Source organism: Mauremys mutica, chromosome 4 (genome assembly GCF_020497125.1).
Source record: "Mauremys mutica isolate MM-2020 ecotype Southern chromosome 4, ASM2049712v1, whole genome shotgun sequence".
NCBI classification, from domain to species: domain Eukaryota; kingdom Metazoa; phylum Chordata; order Testudines; family Geoemydidae; genus Mauremys; species Mauremys mutica.
In genome coordinates, this window is record NC_059075.1 from 20,310,363 (window position 1) to 20,333,409 (window position 23,047).

The 23,047-nt window shown below is 41.4% G+C and overlaps 1 protein-coding gene across 4 annotated transcripts in view; it reads left to right on the forward strand.

Annotated features, from left to right (window-relative positions):
• XRCC3 (X-ray repair cross complementing 3) overlaps positions 1-18,071 on the forward strand; it is a 30,106-nt gene extending 12,035 nt beyond the window's left edge. For 2 of the 4 annotated variants that reach the window (XM_045015756.1, XM_045015757.1), the window contains exons 5-8: positions 1,412-1,566; positions 9,996-10,208; positions 15,445-15,491; positions 16,479-18,069. In XM_045015756.1, coding sequence (XP_044871691.1) covers positions 1,412-1,566; positions 9,996-10,208; positions 15,445-15,491; positions 16,479-16,719 — 656 coding nt within the window. In that variant the 3' untranslated portion in view covers positions 16,720-18,069. Of the gene's footprint in view, positions 1-1,411; positions 1,567-9,995; positions 10,209-15,444; positions 15,492-16,478 lie in introns of all 4 variants that reach the window. The other 2 variants (XM_045015759.1, XM_045015758.1) reach the window with 2 other exon arrangements.
• Positions 18,072-23,047: the final 4,976 nt, after the last annotated feature.

Genomic DNA, 23,047 nt, shown 5'->3' on the forward strand with positions numbered 1-23,047 from the left:
AGGCATTGAAAGACCATTTTAATAGTGAGCCACAGTAATATGTATTGCTATAGTGTGCTCGCCCTGGCATTTTGTTTTTTGCCCTCCAATATGAACCTTGTAATGAGTGCTGTGTGTGTAGTAATATAGCATTGCACATGCACCTATTGCTATTGTCTCTAAGTGATGAGCCACACAGCATATATTGTGAAATAATAACGATGAATTCAGTTTCCATAACTAAACTTTTATTCCAAACCCAAGCAAACAGACCTATTTATAACAATGAAACTTTATAAATACAGGGAAAAGACCCTTTGAAGGGGAAAGAACAGTCATTTTCATGTCACAAACACATACACCAACCGTGTCTCTCACAGGTCAGTGTTTATGTGGCTGTGATTGTCATGGGATCTCTGGTTCCCACAATCAAGTGCTGAAGCGGCTCCTGGGCTGGAGGCTCCACCAAGCATCCTCCCACCTTGGTGGTCAGCCTTGAATGACTCCAGCCATATAGCTACTGGGGCGGGAGGGGTGGCTATGGCCATGAGGTGCAAGTGCTGCCCTTATGGATACTGCTAGGCAAAATTCTCTGGCTTTGAATTGGGCGTGCGCACACACACACAGAGTAGAATACATGGCTGCACCTACTCAGAGAAGAACAGCTGGAGTGGATTTGTGTGACTGGACTTCTTTAAACCCAGTGAGGGGTTGATTACTGGTGTGTAAAGTATGGTAAAATGCACACCCATTTGACACCCATAAAGATGCAAAGGATGAGTTTCATTAATCAATGTTATTGGTATATAAAATAAACGATGCAGTATTGGTGTATTTATCATTGAGACATGGTCTTCATAATGTGTCTATACAGCAAAGGCATAAGCCAGAGACCATTCCTCAGTCCTGTTGGGTTCTGGGGAGGTTGGCTAAAGGCTCCTCCCGCAGCCTATCGGGAGGATCCACTGAGCCTGGGACTCGTATAATTACAGGGGGAGAACAGAAAAAAATAACAAGGACCGGTGTGAAGGTTAAAGGGTCAAAAAAAGAGAATCTGAAGAGGACACCGAGTGTCAGGCAATTATGCAGCTATGCAATAAGTGTCATCTGGTGGGTCAATGAATAGTGCAAAGAGGAGTCTGTGAAACCAAAGGATGTGATCATTGCACTGGGCACCAAAAGAACAGCTGCAGGACTGCTATGATCATAACTGTATCTTTTGTTGGGTCATCAAGTTTGGGTAAAAAAAGTAAAAATTGTCCTTTTAACAGATTTTGAGAGAGTTCTAAGAAGAAAATGTTCCCTAATTTGAGTTTTCATTGCTAAGCGGAAAAAGGAATGAATTTTAAAAATATATATTTGTAATGTGAATTGTGTAATATTAGAGGTGTGTTTTTTTGTTTTTGTTTTTGTTTTGTTTTTTTGATTGCAGGAGCTGTCTACATTTGCACAGAAGATGTTTTCCCAAATAAACGCTTGCAGCAACTGATTGATCAACAACATACATTTAGGGCAGATGTTCCACTTGATGTCGTACAGAAAATAAAATTTGGAAACAGTGTTTTCATTGAGCATGCAGCAGACCTTGTAAGTAACAGTGCAACTTACAAATAAATTACTTGGGAACACTAAATCCAATTAGTGCAGATGCAAACAAATAGTACAGGGGGCTTAACTGTAGCTAGGCAATAGTGCTCACAAAGACCACAAATAAATTAAGGTGATTTTCTATATATACACCAGCTTCCTAAGCTCTTCATATTGTATTTAGGAGCTGAATCCAAGTTTTCAGAGATTTAATTCTCATACGAAGTTTTTTTGAAAAGGACAAGAGATCTTTACAGACTAACATTCAACTTCTTCCAAAATCCATTATACTAGAACAAGTATATGAGGCATTACTATTACTTACTTGTATTGCAAGAGTGCCTAGAGACACCTCCACCCACTCTTTATACTAGGCACTGTAAAAACTCATAATAAAAAGATGGTCCCTGCCCCAAAGAATTTACCTACTGTCTGAAAAACTTACATTGTAAACACCGGTTGATAAAACAAACAGGATGCAGGGCAGTGAAAGGTAACAAAGATATAACCATGATAAACAGTAGCCATAGCATATCAGCTGTCCAGTCATTGCCAGTATTCTTGTATGTGTCATGATACAGGGATTAGTTTTAAGAAGAGATTTGGGGGGAATCCTGCATAATTTAGAACCGAACCATCAGTTTAGCTTAATAATTGATAGCCTGATGGGTTTAATGTTTAGCGCTATTTTTGTAATTGCTTTTATTTTTTCAAGTTGGTCTTGACAAACACAAAAAACTACTGTGCAGGATGCATTTGTTTTTTCCATTGTGTATTTTCTAACTGAGTAATAATCAAAATGAACTCCATGATAGTCTTGGTAACTTATACCCCACTTATTTTGTTTTAACAAAGAGAACAGTAGTAAGATGAGAGATTAAAACTATTAGAGGTGAGAAAAGACAATAACCATGCAAACAGCAGCTAATGCCTGCAGAAAAAGTGTAAAGTACCACATTACAGTGGTTGTACATATATTTGAGATTTGATAAGTTTAATGAGAATTTTACTCCCTTCTTTCGTCTGCAATTCTACAGTGAGGAAAAGAGCTCTTTAAAGTGTGATGTAGTTCAAGTGGCTTTTAAACCTCAAGTTTACTGGAAGTAGCTCTCTAGGACCTAATTCTGTGTTGGGATATGTCTCCCTGTGGCCAGGTGGAGTCCGATTGACCTTAGTGGAGGTCTGCACTTGCTGATTTGAATGAATGATGAGGCCTTAGTGTTTAGAGAACTTGTTTGTACTAACTGAGCTACAGCCAGGGCCAACCCAAGGTGTTTGGTTGCCCAAGGCGGAAAATGTTTTCAGCGCCCCACCCTCCTCGAAGGCACAAGCAAAATCATTACTAAATGCGTTTCCTAAATGCGATGACTTGCATCCCTGAATGTTGGCACCCATAGGCCTGATCACCCTCTCCTAGGTTCAGCTCTAGCTACAGCAACATATTCTTTTTACCTAATCTTATGTAATTGATGGTATTTCAAAAGTCACACATCTGAGTTGCCCTTTGTCACCCCATCAGTGTTTTATATAAGCGTAGATGAGTGACTGGTTTAATTTTCCTCATGCACGTAGCCTCCCTCATGTATGGATTTTTGTAATTTATATATAATGCTATGTGGGATCAAAAGTTTCTAAAATATCAGAATAATTCCTTTAAAAATTTAGGGTAGTTTTTCCACATCCAAAACTTCTGAGAAGCATTCCTGGTCCATCAGTATTTTAGTGAACTGTTTATAACCTGAATCAGATAATTTATAAATAAACTATTTATATCTAAATGCCCAGCCAAAGCCACTTTCAAGTCCCCTCCCATTTTCATGAGTAGCAAATAAGGCCATCAAGAGCATATGTCCTCAGGACTATGAGTGGCCCTTTATTTGATGGAAAATGTACTTCAAGTGGCCTCAGCATATTCCTACTTGTGGGATCAAGGCACCTGTGTGCACTGTGAGCATCTGCAACTTTCTGGAGCAGTGTCCATTGGGGCCATTCACCCCTCTCTCTCTCTCTCTCATCCTGGAGAGTTCTGAGGGTATAAAAGGGGGAGTGGCCCCAACCACCCCTCAGTTCCTTTCTAACTGCTGAAGATGCAGTGAGTTCAGATCATACAAAATGTCCTCTACACTTTCCTCATCAGGTTTTCTTTTCTCCTCCCCCATCTCTTTCTGCTCTTTTTTTGGCAAATTTTGTTTTATAGTTACTGTCTTAATCAGGTTTTGCTATTAAAAGACAGGAGGAGATGTCTGTCTGGCATGGGCTTTGTGTGGGCTCTCAGTGGAGGCGCCTCAAGCCCAGTCAGCTAGCTGGTACTGAATAAGTCCAGCATTCACTTTGAGGAGCGTCCCACTGGAGTGGGTTTGGCTGCCTCTTGCACCTCTGCACTAGACAGACTTCTCAGGTTGTTCACTGTCAAGGTCTCTGGGTCTGTCCAGGCTGTCGCAGGAGACCTAGCTGTGTGCCTACAGTGGCTCTCGTTTTTTTTTTTGATCCAATTTCCAAAGGATTTGCATCCACAGAGCTTAGATCCAGCAGCCTAGTGTGGATCTGGGGCTGCAAAACCCAGATCTGGCAACCAGGTATGGATCTGGGAGCAGCAAAACCTGGATCCACCACAAAGCACTATACAGAGTTACTTTAAAAAAAAAATGCTGAGTATAGGTCTGTGGATGGTTAGTGTGGCTTTGGATACAAATGGATCCAGGGTTGGAGTCTGAATCCAGATTCAATAGTCAAACATTAAGGACTGGCAAGCACAGTTGCCAAGAAGGAATCTGATTACCTGGGATCCAGCCAGCGTGAGGATTTGACATCTTTGACTGTTGCATCACTTGTCTAATGGCTCTGCACTACTGAGGCCCCAGATCTGCCCAAGTTAGTGAAGTCTGGTAGGGGACTATATTTCCAACACCAGGATCTTTGCAGAGCTGCTTCCCTTACTAATTCTGTGCCCAACGTAGTGGCATAAAAAAAACAATCAGTGGCAAGGTCTTTGCAACACTGGAAAGGGGAAATGCACTACAAGCTTCTGATCAGATCTGAAATGGTGGATCTCTAAGTTAGAGGATAGTTTTCACATTATGCTTCCTGTTTGACCTTTTTCAGACACACACATTCTCTGTCTCTCTCTGAGCCCTGCTTGCCTGGGAGACTTTCCCATTCCAATGCTCCATCTATCAGACCCTCGCCCTGTAGGCAAGAAGAGAGGGACCAATCCATTCTTAGACTCTTTTACTATCAGAAATTGTGAAAGCCAGTTTACCTGGTCCAGGAATTGTGAGCTTACTTGGTTCTGGGCAGGAACTGTTGATGTTCTCTAGGTTCCTAAGGGCTAAATCAGCTGCCCAGAACCAGATTTATGAGAATCTGGCAGGCTGAGAACTGATCTATGGTCAAATGCTTCCTTAGGATGTAAAGGTACTATACCTATCTCAGTTCTAGTGATTCTGAGATTCACAGATCTGAAGATTTTTGCTACACAGCATCTGTAGGAGAAATCAGGTATGGTGTTGCAAGATCCATCTGATGTTTGAGAAAGGACTGCCTGTTGTCTTTAGAGTCTCTTTGTAACCCTCCAAAAAGAGAGACCTGGAATCCGTTTTCTTCTTCAGGGAATGAAACTGTATTGCTAAGGTTCTCTGGAGAAGATAGAGTGCTGTTGGTCCTATTTTAGATTTAGAGCTTTTTATAAGGGGCTGTGACAACTGCTCTGGTAGTCTTTAATCTGACATCATAAATATGCTGATAGATCTGTGTGACTGATCTCTCATAGGAATAAACTTTATTAGAGCATTATTGGACTCAGGGTACCTACCTTCAGTTATAACTGGTTCCTGATTCTAAGCCAGAAAAGAAACTATTGAGGCTTGCCTCTGGCTCCAGCATGAAATACACAAGTATCTCTGGGTTGGATAGTGTCTTTGGTAGGCCCTTGTATCCGTAGTAGAAACACAGAGGCACCTATCCTTAGCTTTACCAAACGTTCCTTGGAACCATTAGAGAACTTGGATCCAATTGAGCAGTAGGCACAGCATTTCAGAAAATCTCAGTAAACCTAGCTTTGATTCCTCCCATCTTGGAATGAACAGGTGCACCTAAGGGTTGAGACATCCATCACCTGAACACAATGGTGTGTGAGGTTTGTTTCCTGGCCACAATGTGAATTATAGCCTTCTATCATATAATATGGACAATAGGATTGGGTCAGAATGCTATCTGGCTGTACTCCCAACCTATGGTTCATTGTATTCATATCTGGGTTCCTGTGAAGGGGAACACACACCAGCAGTGCCTTCCTAGTGGACAGGCCAAGATATGGCAGGTTCTTGTCCTCGTGGGTGTTCCCCTTTCTCACTGTAGCTCTGCTGTGTGATGGTCTGTCCTTTTAGCAACTCAGCCTTCCAGGACTTCCAAAAAGTCCACCCTTTTTGGGGTACAAGTCCGATGATGTGGAAGTCTTCAGAGGTCAGCAAGGGCTTCAGGGCTTCACCCTTGTGTCAGGGTATTGGGATCTGGACTCTCAGGCCTTCCGGATCTTCCCCCAACTAGGTTTCATGCTGATATATAGACTAATGTCATTTCCCTTTTTTAGGGATTGGTAGGGGAGCCTGGGCCCATCCTATCTACCAGGTTCAAATCCAGGATTCAGTGGTGGGCTGCTAAGATTTGCACCTCAGGGTGTTATGCTGCTGCCTAACTGGATCGCTTCCTACCAGTGCTTCCTCTTCACACACAGTTAAGTAAAGAACAGAACACACAATTAAAGTTTCAAAGTCATCAGTTCCTCCTTTGCAGGCTGGGTCAGGTTAGTATTTCCAAGTCTCGGGCAGCAAGAGCTTCTGTGGTGCTCCTTCAGAGGAGCTGAGAACATAGGTCAGTTCACCTTCCCCATCTGTAGGGCCCTGCAAATCTGCAGATATCCACTTTGTATCCTCAGATATCCACATTTGTGGACCATTTTTGCAGACCACAGATCGGATGTGGATACAAATTTTGTATTTGTGCAGGGCTCTATCCATCTGCCTTCCATTGAGCTACTCTGCTTCCTTTTTTAAGCTTACTTCCATTGTGGACAGGCTTTACAGGTGCAGTGGGGTGGGGCTGCCTGGGCTCAGAGTTGCTCCTTAGCCCCTACTTCTCTAGTGTGGGGTTTGTACACGCCATCACAATTCCAGAGACAGAACCCTAATTTCCAGAAGTATTCCAGTATTCCCATGGTCACATATGTCTCTTTACATATACATCTGAGTCAAAGATGACCTTTATCAATACCCCTGAGCATTTCTGTGGCAGCAAGTGTTCCATTAAATGCCTAGCTGTCATGATTATTCTCATTGAATGGTTGATTGTCTGTTTGGGAATAGACTTTACCCTCAGTAGAGTGGCCGGGTGGTTCTTTTCTAGTAGTTTGCACAAACAAGGGTACTTTCATGCCGATTTAGAAGATGTGTGATCACTGAAGCCTTGATATATTTTAGACCTGCAATTTTTCCTGCAGTGTACAGATTCCTTACTAGCACAGTTATGTGATACCTTTTAATAGCAAGGTATATCTGAGGCCTCACCAAGGCACTATGTGACTTTGCCACCTTTTCTTGATGCTCAGATATTCGTAATGTATCTGGAAAATACTGAGCCCTTATTTCATACGACAGAGTAAGAACATGCCCCCAGGGAGTTCCCTTATCCCCTTCCTGCCATTTGCAGTAGTGCTCCTAGAGGGTGTAAGGGATTCTTCAATGTGATTTCCACCCATTCCAAGGTTTGTGATCTCAGTGAAAGATGTGATTCCACATAAAGATATGGGAGCTGAGAGCTATTTCTCTGGCTTGCAAGGCTTTTCCTCCCTTCATAAAATCCAAATCTGTCTAAATTTCTGATGGACAGCATTATGTGAGTATGTTACACAGATCACTAAAGAGGGGTTTGCTCAAGCCAGTTGTGAGGGAAATAGCCTCTTAAAAAAATTCCCTGTCCTCATTGGATGGGTCCAATATCTCACCTACCAGTGAAAGATGATGTATTGGTAGATTCTTTGAGAGGAATTTTTCATTCAACAGTACAAGTGCATTGGCGATGGCTCCATTTTATATTCTTTCGTTCCACGAGTGGGTAAATACCAGTTAATTCCCAACAGGGATACCATGCTTGTGCATGGCTGTGATCCAAAGACAAAGACGTCCTAATATTAATATCACACACTCTTTTTTTTTCTTGCACCAAGAGCAGGAACTTAACTATATGTTGACCCTAATTCTATTGAATTAAGAGTGGTTTTTTTTGTTTTGTTTTTTAATGTAAAAGCAGCAGAGAGTCCTGTGGCACCTTATAGACTAACAGACGTATTGGAGCATGAGCTTTCATGGGTGAATACCCACTTTGTCAGATGCAGCTCAAATTAGAAAGTGGAGCAATGAACACAGGGAAGTCGTAACTATTCAGCCATCCATTTGCAACCATCAGGGAAAAACCCTATTTCCTAGTTTATTCCTGCTCAGGTTGGCCACCCCTGATTCAGAGGCTCATCTCAAAGAACTCTGGTTACGGATAAGTAACCTTCATTTTCTAATGGGCTCTAAAGGTTAAAAATAATATTTGTTCAAAGTACTAGATCATTATTTTAAAAATTCTAGGGTAAATATAAGAACACATTGTAGATGATGATGATAATGCAAATTCTAATCTAAATGTCACATTTTGTTGCAGTCCAGACAACAATTGGTCCTCCTATGTTGGGAAACAATGGTTTTATTCCAGTCCTCTGAAACTATAAAATGCATTTATCATGGAGAAAGTCTGCACAATAACAGCAGGAGTTCTGAGAAACAGCTCATAATAGGATGTACGTAGAACCAAAGCACCCCACCAAATATAAAATGTTACACATTGACAAGGCAATAAATTGCAGCAGTAGCTGGCTATGGCTCCCCAAACTGCAGTCACCTCTCCAGTGCACTGTAGACCACCCTTAGTGTACAGGGAACACAGTAAGAAATCTTTCTCAAGGTTATCTATTCTGCTGAATGAATTATTTTCAACAGTTAGAAACACAGTTAGTTATTTACTTATTCCAATAATACAAGAACTAGGGGTCACCAAATGAAATTAATAGGCAGCAGGTTTAAAACAAATAAAAGGAAGTTCTTCTTCACGCAGCGCACAGTCAACTTGTGGAACTCCTTACCTGAGGAGGTTGTGAAGGCTAGGACTATAACAATGTTTAAAAGGGAACTGGATAAATTCATGGTGGCTAAGTCCATAAATGGCTATTAGCCAGGATGGGTAAGAATGGTGTCCCTAGCCTCTGTTCGTCAGAGGATGGAGATGGATGGCAGGAGAGAGATCACTTGATCATTGCCTGTTAGATGCACTCTCTCTGGGGCACCTGGCATTGGCCACTGTCGGTAGACAGATACTGGGCTAGATGGACCTTTGGTCTGACCCGGTATGGCCGTTCTTAACAGTGTGAACATAAGATAATTGTGTGAATTGCAAATCAGTTTGGTAAGGTTAATCCTACTGTATTCCAGTTCCAAGAAATTCAGTATAATTTTGACAGACATGGAATGTAGAAAGTTGTCAGTGTGTAAGACCTCTAATCCTGGAAGAATGTTTATAAATCTTTAACTGTGTATTCCTATTTATGTGTGAAGAATGGTGTCTTCCACAAGAACAGTGTAAGGGTGTCAAAAGAATTCCCTCTTTGCTAAGATGAACAACTGTTGCATGTGATAAAAGAAAATTAAACTACTAAGCACCCAGTGGAGTGTAACTTCTATCTAAAATATTTTGGGGACTTCAGAAACATTCAGATAATGGAATTTTGTATCAGCTGGGGAGGAAACAGGAGTTTCAGGTGATACTAACTTTTACCAGAAGTTTTGGTTAATAGAGGGTCTGATATAATAGCTGTATACAGTACTATCTCAATTCCTTTGATGAAAGAACACTGTCTTTTTTTTTTCTCATTTATCAATACCCTGAGGACTTATGCTAGCCTTGAGTTAACTCCTCAACATTCAAGTGAGAACTTGAATGCAGAGTGGCCATGGAATAGGACTGCACTATCATGTTCTTGGGTAACACTGGAATTTTATACGTGACTCAAAAATCCAGGTCAAACTTTTTCTTGACTTCTTATGCCTCGTGCAGCCTCATTTACTTTACTGTGCTAGGCTGCACAAGGTGTAAACTAGTGCTGCAGTTGATCTCCTTTTTTTGTTTTTTCTTGTGACTACTTTTAACAGACAGACATCAGACCTACACAAAAGAATACAATTGTGTTGTAAAGATCTACTGTCTTGGCTTATGAATATAACTTTCCATAAATAACCACAGAGCCAAGCAGTGAAATGACAGGTATCTGTCTTAAAATTTTGTAGGTACCAGCATTCTAACTAGTTCTAATGTTGAATATTTGTATTTTGTGGTAGGACACCTTCTACAACTGCATTGCTAAAAGGATTACCTTACTGCTCTTGAGAGGCCTGGTGCGTTTGGTGGTCATTGATTCTATGGCTGCTTTGTTTCGATGTGAATTTGGAGCAAAAGATTCTGTTATGAAAGCCAGATATCTGCGGACATTTGGAGCAAAACTTCACAGTTTAAGCAGTAGATTCAGAACTCCAATACTATGCATTAATCAGGTATGAAACCAGAAATTTATTTCTTATTCTGCAGAACCACTGAATAAACAAAATAAGAGACTTCTTGAAAAGAACTACAAACAGAAATGAAGCTGACGGTATTCTTTTTGAACACACACTTTTTGTTCTATGATCATTTAATGATTAACGGAGGAGTTTATCATACAGAAACAAATTCACTAGTATTGAGACATCTGTTGGCCCAAAAGTATTTATTTGTATGAATGTTATACAAGCTGGTTGATACATTCTGAAAGTGAGAACATACTTGTATTTATACAAAAATTTCTTCTCCCATGAAACTGCAAAACCTATATAAGAACTAGGAAAGTCAGTGTCCCAATATTTTCCTCGCCAACATTTTAGGTTTTCTAAAAATCTAGTCAATTTATGATAGCTCTGGAGGTCTTTGTCAACAGAATACATACAACCCAGGCAGTGCCAGAAGCCATTATGGTGACTTTGTGATGTGGAACTTAGTCCACGGAAAGCTGGCCCAAGGAAGTCATAGGCTTAATTTTTTGAATGACGTGGGGAAATAATCTTTCTTTAAAAAAAAAATATTTGAGGTATTAAAAGAAACTAGAACGAGCTAAAAGGGAACAATCAGTACAGAGAACTAATGGAAATATTTTCTTTAAAATTGGGATGAAACGTCAGATCTTAGACTTGCTTATGCAGCTTTATCTGTTTTTAGCTTGGTTTTTTCCTACTAATATTTTTGGAACACTTTTGGAGACAATTTTTATTGCGTTATTTGTATCACAGTAGTGCCTGGAGATCCCAGTGGGTGCTGTAAATCTGATTTTGTAAGTTAGTGTTCAGTACATTAGGAAAAAAGGGCTGCTTGAGTGAGAAAATTGTCTTGTTTTAAAGGGATATTATCAACTTCGTCATAATGACTAACTGAAATGTTCCAACTGCTAATAAGGCAGGCTTTAATTAATATCCTGAAATTTTTAAAAAAAATTATTTGTATAGATGTTTTTTGTCCTCCCCTGTTAATGTTTGCAAGGGTCTTTTTTCGCTAAGGGAGAAACTGTCTATATAGAGGAGAAAGTGAAAATAATATGTAAAGCATTGTCAACTGCACAAAGTAATCAGACTGAAAAAAGAATTTCTCTCACCCTAACTTTGAAGGGATCCCACAGGGATCTGTACTGTCCCATCTTCTCTTCAATATCTAATGATAGATGTTGACCCAGTTGCCAACAGTATGTTAATGACACTGAACTATATATCTCATTCGCAATCCATGCAACTGTTACTACTAAAATATCAGCATGCCTACAAGACATTGGTTCTTGGATGAAGGTCAGCTGGCTCAAGCTGAACCCAGTAAGACCAGTGGTGCTAGTCAGAGAGGGGAAACATTTTGAAGGACTAGCCAAGACATAGTTTCTACCTTCCATTGATGACATAAAGCCTCCATCAAAATAGTGTGAAGCTTTGGCTTCTAGTTTGACTCATTAAGCTTAGATGACCTTGTACCATCAGTATCTAAAAACTATTAGTTTCATCTCCAGTTCGTTAAGTAACTTTCTCCTTTTCTTCTCAACAAGGACCTGGCAACAGTCAATGCATTTGTCACATCTAGGGTAGATTACTGTAATTCACTGTATCTGAAGCTGAATGTGAAGATAATGCATCAGCTCTAGCTGTTACAAAATGTGGCTGTCTGCCATGTCTGTGGTTTAGGAGGCTGCCTTGAGCACAAGAGGCTTATGCTGAAGTCCCTCCATGGGCTCCCCAGTCAACTTATGATGCCAGTTTAAGGCTTTGGGTCCTAATCAACAAAGCAACTAATGGATCCAGCTCCATTAAAGACACAATTCTGTCTATGAACTATCATGACAGCTGCAGTCCTTTGGGACAATGCAGAAAATGAAGCCCAAGATGAAGTTTGAGAGAGCTTGGGATAAAACATTCTCAGTCAAGGGGACCTGCTATGGAACAAACTTCCAGAGGAGATTGTGCAGAGTCTGACCACCTTTAAGAAACACTGCAAAACTTTCTTCAAAGTTTTTTCCTCCATAATAATGACACACTGACACCCCCTTGCACCACCAAACCTCTACCATCTAAAGAAAGAAAAGAAAATCTAAAAGATCAAAACAAAAAAAAAAGCATATTTTTATCCTGAAAAAAGAAGTGCTAGAGATGCCATGAAGTCAAGTAGTGGCTTCGCTATTGCCATTGATTTTACATGGAAGGCACTTGGAATACTACAGTGATGGGTAGCAGAAAAAAAACCCTCAAGCAACGTCTTTCAGTTCTAATAATTTTAGGGATCACTTGTAACAATACTACAAGCAACATTTTCAAACAAATGATTCAGCAAGTTGATGGTGGCATCCCTTTAACTTTAGTCCATGATAAGATTGATTAAACCTAAACCTAGAGCTCTGCTTCACTAAAATATTCCTAATTTTAAATGGCTGTACTAGAGAATGACAGGTTATTTCTATAAGATGAGACCCTCTCCCCACTAGAAGAACCTGTGGCAAGGACATAGGAGGAGGGGAGGCTTCCCTCAAGTTTCCTTTTAATTCTTCTGTTGGCAGAATCTGAACTCTGTCGCATGATTCAGGCCTTAAACATAGTGGCTTTCTGGGGATGTGAAGCCCCCTAAAGCCTCAGCACTTACTGTAGGACAGAGGTCCCCAAACTGTGGGGTGTGGAGGAACATTTGGGGGGTGAGGCTGGGGTCCAGGCCAGCCCCCACAGGGGGCAAGGAGAGAGCACCGCTCAGCTCCGCTCCTGGCTGTTGGCCCTGCACTAGGGGATGTACTCCCGGCTGCCAGCCCCAGGCCCCAGCTGCCAGCCAAGACCCCTGGCTGAGGCTCTGCTCTCACCCCTGCCCTAAGCTGTGGCCCAGCCTTAGTCCCCTTTCCTCTGTCTGCATCTCGTCCCCCGAGCTGCAACCCTGCTCCCAGCTTGGGGGTGGGTGGGGGACAGACGGGGTAAAGAGGGGCGTGAAGTAAACATCTTGTGGACTACTGCCTAGGACCCTCTGCCCCATCTCCTCTACAGTGCAGTTCCTGGAGAACCTTGCTTGTCACGGATTCTGCTACTGGCCCCTTGGATATCCTTTAGAGTGGGACTGTGCATTGGGAAGTTGGCTCTTTTTGGCTGTTTTCCCAGGGTTTTCTGGGGGCAGCTATGCTGCAAATAAGGTGTCTGACAAGGAGGCAAGGACAGGGCAAGTATGTATCTTTTCAAAACTCTCTTCTGAGTTGAGAAGATTCTCAGTTCTGCATGGGAGGTGGTGCAGGTAGTTTAAGAGTGCTGGTTAGATCTGTCTTCAGAATCAGGGAACTGTAAATTGGCTCTGGCCTGAGCATAGGTCAGTGCAAACCTTAGGGTTCTCTAACCTATCTCAAATGGACTGATTTCCATTTGGCTGTATGCTGCCTGAAGTGGGACATCCTTAAGGGCTACAATCTTATGAACGTGTAGTCTAAAAATGAATGTAGAGTAGCCCACAGGCTCCTCAGCCAGGTGTTTATTCCTGAACATCCTGGGAGGAAAGGAAAGACAAGATGGAATGGGTAATATTTTGTACTGATTTTTGATAATTTGTGTAGGTGTGCTAAAAAAGGCTTCCTAGATATTGCAGCAATAGTCTGGGGGAGGAATTTCTCTTGGGTTTATTATTTTAGTTCAGAGTCCCCCATCTTTGGGGAGCAGCTTTGGATCTGGAACGCTTTTATTGGGTTATTTTCCTATGCTTTTGGCTGTTTAGGAAATCTTTTGCCTTTTTGTCTTCCTCTGAGGATTAGCCACTCTTTTTTAGGGAAGAGTTCTGTTTTGAGCCTGAGCCTTAGCCCAGACCTTCCTTTTGCAAAGGAATCAGAAAGTATGCTAGATTTCTTCCAAGTGCTTCAGTCACTTAAGAACTTGAGATTGAACTCTAGTGCTTTATCTGTTTAGAGGTGGATTGGACCCCTCAGGTCCTAGTAGTGTTTTGACCTTAATATTGAAGAAATTGCTCTGGAAGGTCTGGATTGACTCCCAAGAGCTGAAGAGGACTGATGTGCACTTAAGAAAGTGTCTTTAGAGGAGTCTTTGCTTATGTGGTGGGATGCACAGGTCCTACATTTATGTAGACCAAGTCTCTTTTCCTGGCAAAGCAATGTTCTGCAGATAGGGAGCAATTGTGGAAGAACTACCCTTCCAAGTGTCCAGAAACGGTCTCCTAACCGCTGGAGCATTTCTTAGCCTTTGAATTGTTCCATTGGGACTGCTCTGCTGTAAAAAGAAACAAGTGAAGTGCAGAAGCCCAGTGAATGGTCTCATTTGGGGAATAAGGCTCCTGAAATTTCAGACCCCCACAGGCAAAGAAGAATCGGGATATCGGGACTGTTGCTATAATCTCAAATTCAGCTTTAAAAACTGGCAATACTGGATTGCCATTCTGCTTAAAATGTTGGAGCTAGAATCTGACACAAGGGGGGAAGGCCCATGAGCAAGCCTCATGGACGGTCTGAACTGCCTCTGGTATTTGCTGAAAGAGAAATGCAGCCCAGTCCTCGGACTGAGGAGGTGGAGGATCCAGAAAGCAAATGCATTTTAATTAAAAAATTAAAAAAAAAATACCAGTCACTAACTGGATTCCTTTTTAAATAAGACATGTAGCATATCAAGTAGGTTACAAAAACTGTAGTTACAGGAGGGAGCTGTGAATGTAATTTTTTCTCATCTGTATCTTCAAGTTGTATCTCCAAGAAAAAAATCATGGCATACACTAAGGGCTACATACAGACAACTGTTCTTTAACTTACTGTGCTTTTGTCAACAGAAAGGTGTTAAGAACAAAGATTTTTATATGTTTCATCTTGCAAGATAATTCATGTGGTTGAGATGCATTCCTGGGAGGCAGGACACTTAATCACTGAGTGTCTTCACTTACACACATAAAATGGGGTTTATTCTTTTATAGTTCTTCAGATGATGGTACAATCTAGTGAAACTATTCAAGGGCCCTTTTTAATTGATTGGTGCAAGCTGTCACTAAGTTTATACCCCACAGTACCCCTTCAATTTCAGCCTGAATAAGTAAGTTTGGTGTGTTCTTGTTTTTTGATTTATTTTTTTTTTAAATTTAGTTTAATTTGAGATTCACTATATGGTCTTTTTTTTTTGTCACCCCCTTTCCCCACCCTTCCTTGGGTAAATACAACTATATATTCAAAATGCAACTTCATTCAAATTCTATTTTTTTTTTATGATTTAGGTAACTGATGCAATGGATGAGACAGATGTTGCTCAGAGCAATTTTCGGTAAGTAGTTCTCCATAAACTGAAATGTAATAGCGCATGTACGCACGCGCACACGATTTAACCCTGCACTTAAATTATAAAAAAACCATATAGGACCATAGAAACAGAATGCTACATTAGATGAACTCTGGTCTGATGTGACAAGGCAATTCCTGACAGTGACCAGTACTAGCTGTGAGGAAAGTGGAAGAAATCCTATGGGGTACAATTATGGAATAATCTGCCCATAGGGGATGGTGTGGTTTGTTTGTTTTGAAATCCTCAGGTATTAATGGTTGGTTTACACTCTAGCACATGGGGGATTTTATCTTCTCTTGTCTGTCTAATGTAACTGTGGATGTTGTCATTTTTCCATACAAATTTAAACCTTTATTAAAATCCTGTGTTTTTTTAAATTGTAAAGACATCATTAACCAGCAGAACTTCATTGCCACAAGATACCTTTGAGGCCAAAAGATTAGTAGGATTTAAATAAGGCCGTGGTATTTATATGAATGAGAACATTCCCAGTGACATAAGATCATATTTTAGAAGAGGAGATAAAATTTTGTGTTTCAGGGGCATGACATTGTTGAGGGGGGGGGGGGTTAGGGAGAAACTTCTCCTTTGGGCAGGTTATTCCCTGCCTATTGGAAGATTTCCACTTTCCTTTGAAACAAATTTTATAAATGACAAATCAAGAAAAAAAATGGAGGGTGTTTAAATCTACCCCACCCAACTTAATGTTGTCTCTGATGGAGCCCAGGGTAGATGGCCCTGTAATTTGTATTTTAAGTGGTTGAAAACTTGTTTGAAGTTGACTTATTGTAATTCTTCCTGGTAAAATAGAGGATTTGTCAAGACAAATGCCATATCTATGAAGTATTGCAGCTACTTATAGATGAAGTGTAATTTCTAATGTATGTCTACTTAAGATGTTTCACACTAGATTAAGTCATTTTATGTTTCATGCATGCAAAAACTTGACAAAACACTGTTTTCTTCTAGCTTATTGGATAAGAAAATTTCTCCAGCACTTGGGCTAACGTGGTCCAATCAACTGTTGATGAGACTGATGGCCAGTCGCATAACACAATCAGAACAGTCACCTGGAGGTGCATTACAGCATACTGGAAGTGTTCTGAGGACTTTAAGCGTGGTTTTTGCTCCTCATCTCCCTCCGTCCTTTTGCTGCTATGCAGTAAATTTGGAAGGTGTGAAAGGTGTAAAAGTGAAAACCTCACTGTGAAAATGTTACATATCTATCGACTCCAAAGATAGATATAAATGATTGTGAATCAAAGCCATTGGCCTACTTTTTTTCCCCCCCCAGCTGTAGAAAAGATGCCTAGCCATGTATATGAAAAATGTTGCTTGGACAATACACTTTTATAACCATATTCTGCAAAAATACAGAAGTAGTGATGAAGAATAGATTTCTGTACCTACTTTTAGATTGTTAGGTTTGCACTTTAATGTATCTATCTTGGAAAAGAAGGGATCTTAATAAAATATTACCTGTATCTTTGAGATGCAGACTATACTTATGCTGGCCTGCTTTAAACACTTACTGAAGTAGGCCAGCTGTACTTTCAAATCCTGACACGAGCAGGGAAATAGCATGTTTATAAAACTAAAGTAGCTGAAAGTGTGCTGCTCTCAGACAGGAATAATTCATGAATATAGTACCAAAGCAATACTGACTTGTTACCTGCACTAACACCCTCCCCCCCAAAAAAAACTCACCTTACCACAACCAACAAAAAACCTTTGTGCTATTACTTCTAGCTAAACCATAGCTGACTTCACTACTTGTAGCAGTGAGGGTATTTGTGAAGAAGAGGACACAGCTACTCCTCTAGCTCCTGTACATTGGCTATAGATTCTATGAAGATTCTTATACTGCTCACATCACCAGAACAACTTCAAGTAGTTCATGAAGCAAATATTAACATTTGTTATACATGATTCATTCTCTCTGCAGAGGGAGAATTGTGTGTGCAGTGTAGCATTTTGGTAACATTTTAGATATACATACCACTATGTATTTGTATTTTCATTGCGGGCAGCATTAGTAGGGGCAGTATTCGTTCCATATCTTCTACTTGTAAATGGGGTTAAGCCTGAAGTTTGTTTACAACAGTTATTGGCTGCAGATGGGAATGCTGTAATATAAACTGGCTGCAAAATGTATAGGCTGATCCTAGCTAAGATTTTTAAAAAGCTCTTATCAAGCAATACCAAATATAAATTGAACTGTATGGGATAAGTTAGTTTGCCTAAGGCAAACTGGAAAGAATTCATTTTAGGTTCGACTCCTGTCTTGTTTCTTTCAGCAAAGTAGTATTTTACTATATCACTTTATTTTAAAAGCTGTCATAGGTGGTGTACAGGAATACTTGATTTAACCACTTACTGAATACTACATGCATGGAGTTGAAGCTGGAAAATACAGATGTTGCATGCTACTGTTTGCTAGAAGAGAGGTATGTAAAGCAGAGTGAAGGTACATTTGTTTTTAAGCTTCCACAAAAAGAGAGGTTGTTTAGTTAGCATGGCTCTTTTTGTTGCTCATTTACAATACACTTCTATCTCCCTGACTAGTGACTCCAAAGGGAGCTGTTGTGCAGTGCTTAATAGCAACACTGTCAATTTGATCATCTTTTAAATTGAGTCCTCTGCTAGAACACTCTAATGGAATTAAAAGTATTAGGACATGCCATTTAATTTCCCATTCCCTATTGGGGTTTAGAAGGGTCTGCTGGGCAGCTGCTGAGAGCAGTGCCAAAACTAACTCAGGCCTTCCCATTCTGTGCAAACTCTTGCTTCTTCACTTTCAGTTCTTGTGAACACATGCAACGTTAACAAAACAGCGAAATGACATAGCAGCATTCTCAGTCATGCACAAAGGGACCATAAAATCACTAGTGCTAGCCACCTGAGAATTCCTCCATTATTCCAGATTCATAGATTCCCAAGCCAGAAGAGAACATCTAGTCTGACCTCCTATATAAACACAGGCTTTGAAACATGCCCAAAATAATTCCTAGAGCATATCTTTTAGAAAAACATCTGATCTTGATTTAATAATTGTCTGATGGAGAATCCACCATGACCCTTGGTAAACTGTTCCAATGATTAATTACTCACCATTAAAAATATACTTCTTTCCAGTCTGAAATTGTCTAGCTTCAACTTCCAGCCATTAGAGCATGTTCTAACTTTCTATGCTACACTGAAGAGTCCATTATTAAATGGTTTGTTCCCTACGTACATACGTAATCAAGTCACTCTTAAATTTCTTTTTGTTAAGCTAAATAGATTGAGCTCCTTAAGTCTTATTGTAAGGCATGTTTTCTAATCCTTTAATCATTCTTGTGGCTCTTCTCTGAATCCTCCAATTCATCAACATCCTTCTTGAATTGTGGACACCAGAACTGGATGCAGTATTCCAGCACCAATTGCACTAGTGCCAAATGAAGAGGTAAAATAACCTCTCTACTGCTACTTGAGATTCCCCTTTCTATGCATCCAAGGATCGCATTAGCCCTTTTAGTCACAGCGTTACACTGGGAGCTCATGTTCAGCAGATTATTCACCACTACCCTTAAATCTTTCAGAATCACTGTTTCCCAGGATACAGTTTCCCAAGCTGTAAGTAATCTTTGTCCGGCTTGTCCTCGTCCATCCTTCCACGAATGCAAGTTGATGCCAGAAGATTGTTTTGTTGTGAGCACGTTCTTTCCATTTCTGGCCAAAGATTTTTGTCATGGGATCAGCCCAGTGCGTTTTCCGTCTGCCTAGCCATCACTTGTAGTTTCTGGGGATCTAGTCATTGATGTGGGTTGTCTATGTATTTTCTTGCCTGTGGACTACATGACCTGCTCATCTCCACTTTGTGTTGTACATCGCCTGCACTACATCGGTCACCTCTGTACGCCCTCTGATCTCATTTGGTATATGATCATGGAGCAATATCTTGCACATTTGCATTTCCACTGCTCTCTGGGTGACAATTTTTCTTCCACTTTTGTTGTTGACCAGCTTTCCGCTCCATATATCACTGCTGGCAGAACAGTGGAGTTAAACAGTTTTCCTTTTTTTTTCCATGGGCAGTTCATCCGTTAAAGACATTTATTTTGTTGAAACTTGCCCATCCTGCCTTTCTCCTCCTACTGCATTCCCCTTCAAATGAGTTGTCTCTGTTCAGCTGCTAACCCAGATAAATATATTTATCGACCTCCTTGATTACTTGCCCATTTACAGTGATGATTCCTGCTGCACAATGCTCATTCTGTATCCTCTTCATCTTTGTGTTCACTTCCAACCCGATATCATCTGAAAGTATTTGCAGTTGCTGCAATTTGTTCTCCAGTTCTGCATCCTTTGCCAATATTACACAGTCGTCAGCAAAGAGAAGATGTGTTAACTGTTTGTCAATTCTGATTCCTTCTTCCTAGCTCAATTTCTTGAACAGCAACTCCAGTACTGCTGCAAACAGCTTTGAAGAGATTATGTTGCCTTATCTGACTCCTCTACATATAGTAGTAATGCAGGGGACATTGAATAATGTTCTCGAACAATTGCGGTTAATTTCTTCTAGCAGGTCAGTGTGCCTTGGGTCAATTCCAGTTTCATTGAGTGCATTGAGTAGAGCGTTAATCTCCACTGAGTCAAACTCCCCTAACCACCTTGGAGCTACGTTTCTTGACAGGACAATCATTTGGAAAGTTTCAGAAAGATGTTTGGCAGTCAAATTTGGATGGGTTGGTTCTACTTCTTGGTCCTCTTCTTCCATTGCTCTTGTCACCTCTAGTTGCATCAGATCTTCATTGGTTAGCTCTTCTCCATGTGATTGCAGAAGTTGTATAACGTTGACTTCTTCCACCTCATCAAAACCCGCTTTCTTGGCCAAGCCAAGGATATCTTTCTTTATAGCGGGGACAACATCTTTTAAATCCTTTTAAGTCATTGATACATTTCATGCATGCCTGAGTAACTTCAGCCCAGGACTCAGCATTGTTATTGATGCACTTCAGGATGATGTTGTCACACCAAAATTGCTGAATTTTAGGTTTGCCTTCCCACCTTGGTGCCTCTGAGCTGGTTGAAAGAATGTTTTAAGTAATATGCCTTAAATGCGGCGATGGCTCTTTGGTCCATGGGTTGGATGAGTGATGCAGTGTTAGGTGGCAGAAAGACAACTTCGACGTTTTCACACAGCTCGTCCAGGTTGATTGGATGAGCTGGTGCATTATCAGTAAGCAATAAAATCTTGAAATCAAGATTTTCCTTGGCACAGTATTCCTTCCATGCAGGGACACAGAGTCAGCCATTCTGAAAAAACAGCTCCAGTTATCTGTGCCTTCTTATTGGATCTCCAAATGACTGGAAGGTGTTCCTTTGAAAATTCCTTGAGAGTGCGTGGTGTTTCAGATTGGTACACTGTCAGTGGTTTCATCTTCATGTCTCTGGCAGCATTACCACCTAGAAGCAAGGTTAGACTGTCTTTAGCTGCTTTAAATCCAGGTGCTGTCTTCTCCTCTCTGGAAATGTAAGTCTGCTCAGGCATCCTCTTCCAGTACAGGCCCATTTCATCGACATTGAAGACTTGTTTAGGGGAATAGCCATCTTCCACAATTATTTTCTTGATAGGGAATTTTTTAGCTGCTGCAATATGAGTACTAGCCACCTCACCAAACATCTTGATGTTATGCAGGTGGAAGCTCCTCTTGAACTGATCAAACCATCCCTGACTTGCTGTGAAAGTGTCTGTGATCCTTCACCTTGGTCTCTCTTCAAATTGTCATACGAACTTTTTGCCTTAGCTTGTATCACTAGCAAACTTATAGGTATGTTCTGCTGGTTTTGGTCATCTATACACAGTGAGAGAAGACACTCTATGTTTTCCAGCAAACTACTTCTTGATTGACTTATTGTAGTAGCACTAAGCCGTGTTACACACTGATTACTAGCCTTCATCTTGTTGGCATTATTCCAAATTGTTCTCTCAGTGGTTGGAGTAAGATGCCAATGTCTACTGCATGCTTGCCTGCATCAAAACACTTTAAAATGTCTAATTTAGTATCTAAGCTAATGGTTTTCTTGCTGCTAGTGGTACTGCTAGGCACTCCACAATCACTTGCTGGACATTTTTGACCCATGCTGGGCAATGCTCCTCCAGATGTGCATTCATGTGCTACTCTTTACTGCCTTCACCCTGGACTGTCTATTGTCATGCAGCATCAGTCAATTTGCAAGGGAAAGAATTTGGAAAACCCATGTCATTCTCCATGGTAATCTGCTCCCCTCCTGGAAGCTCTGTTGGTTTAGGCTAGGACTAGTTATGGCAGTTCTTACTTTCCTGCAGGTTCTTTCTTTCACAGGAGCCCTGCTGGAGGTCCAAAGGCCTCTCTTCCACAGTGCCCTGGAAAACTGGCCCTGCTGTATCTCCCCTAGTAACCATGCACTCAGCACCTGAGCGGCACTGCAGCCAATATAGTAAGAGGAAAATGTTTGCTGCAGAGCTGGGCCACTCTCTGCTGTGTGCATGCAGGGGCAGAGAGATGCAGCTGGCATAAAAGGGAATAACAAAGCTCCCATGGATTTCAGACTTTCATGGGAGCAGTGCCAGGTTCTGGGCATCTCTATGCCACTTCTCACCCTTGCTACAGCAAAGCAGGTGCAGGAATTCTATTCCTGTAACTTGCTTTGGGTGGACTGCCAACCCATGTTCTTACCTCCCTCCAGCGAAAGGGGGGGGGGTGGCGGGAGCAGATAAAATTGTTTATTCTGTTGCAAGACAGGGCCTCTGCTGTGCACCACCTGCAGCTGCTTTGCAGGCAGCTGGTGGCCTCGCAAGTGCTTGTAGTATCCTCTTCCCAAGCAGGGCTGTTGGGCCATAAAGCAATAGTGAATCGCTTGGGGGGGGGGGTAAAGTGTGCACGTGCTATGTGTTTACAAACATACTGTACATACAGTACTATAGTTGAGAGGTGCCCCTGCCTTACCCCACACAGGCACAGCAGGCAAGGAGGCTGAAGGTGCCATTGTAGGCCAGAAGCACCTTGTGCAGCAGCAGCAGCAGCAGCAACTTCCCCTACTGTGCAAACATAGGCACCAACTTTGCCAGGAGCAGGGGGCTCAATCCTCTTTCTGTCCCCTTCCCCCAAGCCCCCCCCTTAACCCATCTCTTCCCCCCCACCACTGCTCCACCTCCTTCCCCTTTTCTCCCCATACCATATCCTCCCCCCAGCCTCCTGAACACAGCAAACCAACTGATTGCTGTGGGCAGGAAGGAGGGGGAGGCTGTGTGCCACATCCTCACTCCTCCCCCCTGGCTCCTGAATGCCCCAAGACAGCTGATTGCTACGGGTAAGAGGAAGGCACTGATCTGCAAGGTCCAGTGGGAGTGGAGGGTGTAGCAGAGCTGATAAGGGGGCTACCAACCCACTGTCTTATAAAGTCACTGCTCTTCTGCAGAATCCTGCAAGCTGTGAACAAAGCAGGCAGCCAAACGAAGTTATAGGGGAGTTTAAAGTTGAATAATGCTATCATGTTCTATAATAGAGCAAGGA